This window comes from Fonticula alba (assembly GCF_000388065.1).
Source record: "Fonticula alba strain ATCC 38817 unplaced genomic scaffold supercont2.3, whole genome shotgun sequence".
In the NCBI taxonomy this organism is placed as follows: domain Eukaryota; order Rotosphaerida; family Fonticulaceae; genus Fonticula; species Fonticula alba.
In genome coordinates, this window is record NW_009242973.1 from 1,029,474 (window position 1) to 1,034,916 (window position 5,443).

Here is a 5,443-nt window from a genome sequence, read left to right on the forward strand (position 1 = left end):
CACGCACGAAAATGCGTCCGCGCACGCACTTGGAAGTAGCCCTGATCAGCCCGCGCCCGAAAGGCACGAGTGTGAGGCTCGGCCGAGGCGCTTCGGAGAAGGGCGCTCCCGACTCAGGACAAGGATGGTGGCAAGGCCCAGGGGCTGCTCGAGAGCGGGGCATCCTCTGGTAGCAAGAGCCCCCTGCCGCGCCGGGCCGCGCCCCTGTTGCCCTAGCCGGCACGCCCCATGCCACCAGGGCAAGGACCGAGCAAAGCACCGGTTTCTGTAGGGCAGCCTTGGGTGGGGATCTTTCCCCGGAAACAGGCACCCCTCGTCCACGGGCTTGGTGCACCCTCGGCGCTCGGGCCAAGGGTGCCGGCGACCCTGGCAGCCCGGGCCGGCACGCGCTTACCACCGGACAATATCCTCCCGGGGCGCCGGGGCCGGGCTACCAACCTCGGGCCCGGTGTAAGGGGGGGGGGGGTCGTCGGGAAGTGCGGTGTCGACGCCGGGCCGAGTAGAGCCCCGCCCCTCCCGGGGTGGGGGGGGGGGCAGACCATGGATCGGCACGGCAGTCGGGGAGCCGATGTCAGCACCTGGGCACTGAGCACAGGCGCCTGCGGCCATTACACACCGGGCGTGGGCAGTCGAAAGACCGGGGCTGGGGCCGAGGGGCCGGCCAACAAGGCGCGGCTCCCGGTGAGGAACGGGCCCCGAAGTGGTCCAACAAGCACAGGCTGGTGCCCAGCCGGGGTCCAGGGCTTAACAGCCTCCCGGCATTCGGGGGCACCCGGCCCCCAGCATGCGACGCCCGATTGGCGACCCCCGCGCCCGAAAGCTCGTGCTTGGAACCACCCATCGCGCCCGGAAGAGCAAGAGTGATTGCTGTCAAGGAGGGGGAGGGGGGGCAGGCCTGACATTGGACGATTCTATGACTGGATTTGGCTGGCGTACGCCACGCCTCTTCGCGCGGGGGGGAGAGCGAGAGGGGGCGACGTGGCTGGCGGGCCCTCCACTGGCTCCCGGCAATCTGGCGGCCACACCCGTGGGCCCGGTCGGGGTGCAGCCGCCCGGCGAAAGGCGTCCTCCCCGAACGGGCGTGAGTGCGAAGACCCCAGTAGCGACGCAAGCATTCCCATGACAGGAACGAAGGAACACGGCGATACAACTGGAAGGGGGAGGGTGCTGGCACGGGGGGAGGGGGGGGGAGGGGGGGAAGCGCCAGGAAGAGGCGGGTCGCCTGGGCCGGGGGCTGACACCTCTTCGGGGCCGGGGCCGGGGCCGAGCACGACGCGCGGATCAACCGACTGCATGGGCCGACCCGGTGCCCGGGTGCATGGTCTCACATGTCCCCCGACCCGTGCATCTCCCACCTGGCCGGGGCATGAGGCACAATATTGTCAGCCTGGCACCCTTGGGAAGCGAGTGGACACGCGTGCTCGCACTCGAACACGACCACGGCCACAACCACAACGATGACGGTGACGACCGCGACGCCGGGCAGTCCACCAAATGCACCTCGACCGGGCCGCACAATGGCTGCGAGCGCGTGCATGGCACTCGGGCGGGGCCCGCGATTGGCCGCAATGACCCCCGCTCCGGGGTGTCCCACGCGCCAGCGGCCGTATGGGCAAAGGCCAATCCAGGTGACACGGGCATTCTTTCGGATCTGGCGTGTGTGTGGCCGCTCTTCAGCACGAACAACACACGCCAGGCTGCGATATACGGGCGAAGGGGGCAAAGAAAAAAAAGGACAACCAATCGCAACCCTGGAAAATGGGCGCACCCCCTCCCTGCGAAATGTGAAAAGGCGCCGCCGACACACGATGAGGCGGCGCCAGGTGGCCGAACAAACTGACACGCGTGCTCCGCACGACACATGCCACTACCCCGCCCCCGAGTCGGCAGGCAGTGCGGAAATGAGCGCATCCCCGCGTGTACGGCCCTGGGAGCCTGGGGGGGGGGGGGGGGACAATCGAGCGACAAGGCTGCCAGCATGCATGAGACAGCGGAGGGCGAGGGCATGCCTTCTTGCGCCTTTGCGCTTTGTCGGCCGCTCTCTTTTGCCCTGCCACCTTCTACCGGTCTGCCTCTGAGGCCTGCCCTCCTGGTAGAGGGTAGGGGGCTCGGCTTTGTTCATGTCGGGCACAGGAAGGCGAGAGCCACCACCAAGCGAGAGGGCCTTTCCCTCGGTCGAGGAGTTCGGCCTGGGATGTGCGGCAGAGGGGGGATGGGGGAGAAGGCAGTGAGGCCGCTGCCTGGCTTGAAGGCCGGGAGCAGACGCTGCCACCACCGTCTAAAACACGCCGCCCCGGATGGCGGGGATTGTGGGCGTGCAATCCAGGTCGTTTGCGTGGCCCCAGTTGTGCGAGGGAGCGCTCTGCCGCATTCGGGGGAGGGAGACCGAAGCCCAGCCGCGATCGCCAGAGAGGGAGCAAGAAAGGGAGAACACACGCCCGCACACGCCCGCACACGCCCGCACACGTACACAGACAAAGTGCACACACACGAAGCATCGGGGGGGAACGGGCCAATGAGACACGCCACCCAGGGAGGACAGATGTCAGAGCCGGTGTGGAAAGGCCCCGGCCCCGGCGCCCACACCGGCGACCGCGCCGGCCCGGGGGCGTACGAGGGGACCGGAGCAGTCAGCAACCTCGCTCGGCACCTGGATACCCGGCCGAATCGTTGGCATTTGGCATTCTCCGTCGCCACCTGTGCCTTGCCTCAGCGCGCCGGCACACAACGAAGCCCCCCCCCCCCGGCGGTCGTCCTGCTGTCCATTTGTCAAGGATGGTCGCTCTCAGGGGGAGCGGACGGATGCTTTGAGCCATGTCATTGGTTACCGGCGCATTGGCAAACGAGGCAATCGCGCCGCCCCCGCGCGTCGCCGGGGCCACAGCCGCACACTTTGGGCAAGGGACACCGGCGCCCCAGGGATAGCCAGCATCGCCAGCAGGGCGGGCCCCGTCGCCCCTCCGCCCCCCCCCCCCCCCCTTCCATCCCGCCGATGCATCGGAGGCACCGCCTCCGGCAGAGCCTGGTGGCAGCGGAGAGCGAGGCAGAAGCAAGACACAGTCAGGAACAGGCACGGGGCGAAGGGCTCGGCCTGTGTGCCCCCGCCCGGTGGTGGAGGGGTTTGTTTTATTTGCCTATGCATTTTTTTGGGAAGTAGCTGAGCCGCTCTCAAGGATCCGCACAATGGCCTGCTCCTGCGGGGGGGGGGGGGGGGGGGGGGGGGCGGGGGGGGGGGGGGGGGGGGGGGGGGGGGGGGGGGGGGGGGGGGGGGGGGGGGGGGGAGGGGGGGGGGGGGGGGGGGGGGGGGGGGGGGGGGAGCTCTCACATGGGGCGGCATCATCGATGGATGAACAGCGCCGCTAGTTGCCATGCTTGCGAGTCTCCTTTCGCCACTGCTCGAGCCGGCGATGCTGCCACTTCCGGGCGCGAGCGCCGCCTTCGAATCCGAGATACACACATACATCCACATACATCCACACACACACACACACACACACACGCACACATACAATGGACAGGAACATGGGTGAGCGGCCAGGGCACAGGGCAGGCGGGAGGGGAGGGGGGGGGGGGGCTGTCCGCCGATCTCCAAGAGGAGAACTCCATGTAGGATGGCGTCCCAGAAATCTAAGAGGAGGGAGTTGAGCAGGGCAGGCTGGCGTTGTCGATGGTGGCAGCGGCGGTGGGGATGGCGGCAGCAGCATCACGGCGCTCGCGTGATTGGCGCCGGGCCGCAGCACGGCGCTCCGCCCTGGCCTGCGCCGTGGCGGCCCTCTGCTCGACGGCCTCGGGGAGGGCCTCCTGGCGGAGGTGCTCCCTTTGCGAAGCCAGCTCCCCCTCCACGAGGGCCAGCAGGCGCACATCGTCTGAGTGGTAGCCGAGTGTCTGGTTGGCGCTCGGATCGGCCATGGCCTCAGCCTGCTGGCGCTCACGCGTCCTGGTGTCCAATGGCCAGGAGGAGATGAAGCCGAAGTCGGGCAGCGATGTACAGCCCAAGGCCTGGGGCTCCATCGCCTCAAGTCGCTCGAGAGCTGCCCATGCAATCATGGCCGCGTTGTCCGAGCACAGGGCCGCCGGGGGGAAGGATGGCGTGAGGCCATGCTTTTCGGCGAAGTTGACAAAGCTGATGTGGATGGGAAAGGCAGGGGCGGGGACAGGGGGGGTGGGGGGATTAGCGCCATGAAGGAAGAACGACGGCAGAGGGACCGGGGGAGGGGGAGGATGAAGGTGCCAAAGAGGGGGGGATTGCGGCGCACCCGTTGCGGAGGAAGCGGTTCTGAGCCACGCCGCCGCTGACCACCAGGTGCTTGAATGTGCCCATCTCGGCGGCCTGCGCGCGGGGGGGGGGGGTATTCGGATAGCCGGCAGGGGGGGATCGGGGAAAGGGGAAGGGGGGGGAGGTCAGCCGCTGCCCGGGAGGGAGAACAGAGACAAGGGCAAGGAAAAGTGGTGGAGCTTGACAAACCAGATGGCGTGCGGTGCGGTTCAGTTGCTGCTGCATGTGTAACCAAGCTGTCTGCTGGAAGGAGGCAGCGATGTTGTTGACAAACTCCTCCGATGGAGAGGCCTCAGCCTCGATGCTGAATGGCCGGCACGAGCGTCAGATGCCGGAGAGGTGGGGGAGTGAGAGAGAGAGAGAGAGAGAGGGAAGGAGGGGGGGGGGCGAGGAAGAGTTGGCGGAAAGAGAGACGGCGCGACGCACAGCTGGATGACCGAGCTCATGAGACCGGCATAGCTAAATCCGATGCCTGGATGCTTGGCCAAGGGCACCGAGTAGTTGAAAGCGGTGGGATCGCCATGCTCGGCAGCAAGTTCGAGCGCGGCGCCTGGAGCAATACCACTCGGCGTGGCGCCCGAGAGGGCGCCTGCCTGCCAGGCCAGGCCCAACGACCGGGAGACCTTGTCGAAGGCGACGCCGATGCTGTTGTCGCGGGTGGTGCCGAGCTGGGGGACAGGGACACGGTGATGTGAGAGGGAGAGAAAGGGGAGAGAGAGAGAGGGGGGGGGGGAGACCATGACAATCAAGCGAGAGCCGGGCAGCATGAGACATGACCGGAAACCGACGCGCACCACCTCGAAGTGGTCCAACGACCGGACCACCACAATCAGGGTGTGCCCGCCGGAAATGAGCACGCAGAGGAAGGGGAAGTCGATGTTGGCCGGGGCGGGCATGGTGCTGATATCCTCCGGGGTGTGAACGCGGCCCAGGGGGGTCAGGCGCGCTGTCAGCGCATGCGCCTCCATGTGGTGAACCCCGAGCAGCGGCAGGTTCGTGGTGGCGGCGATGACCCGAGCCGAGGCAATTCCGGCCGCCAGGCAGGGAGACAGCCCGGGACCGCGCGTGACTGCCACGGCCGAGAGATCGGACAAGTGGATCCCAGCAGTCTGGATCGCACTGAACGGAGGGTGAGTACATTTAGCCAGAAGGGCGGGGGGGGAGGGG

At 67.9% G+C, this 5,443-nt stretch overlaps 1 protein-coding gene across 1 annotated transcript in view; it reads right to left on the minus strand.

Annotated features, from left to right (window-relative positions):
• Positions 1-3,487: 3,487 nt before the first annotated feature.
• H696_02020 (hypothetical protein) overlaps positions 3,488-5,443 on the minus strand; it is a 2,575-nt gene continuing 619 nt past the window's right edge. The window contains exons 3-7 of the mRNA XM_009495918.1: positions 5,071-5,395; positions 4,703-4,944; positions 4,466-4,580; positions 4,257-4,330; positions 3,488-4,123 (exon numbers count right to left, since the gene is read on the minus strand). Coding sequence (XP_009494193.1) covers positions 3,628-4,123; positions 4,257-4,330; positions 4,466-4,580; positions 4,703-4,944; positions 5,071-5,395 — 1,252 coding nt within the window. The 3' untranslated portion in view covers positions 3,488-3,627. The remainder of the gene's footprint in view (positions 4,124-4,256; positions 4,331-4,465; positions 4,581-4,702; positions 4,945-5,070; positions 5,396-5,443) is intronic.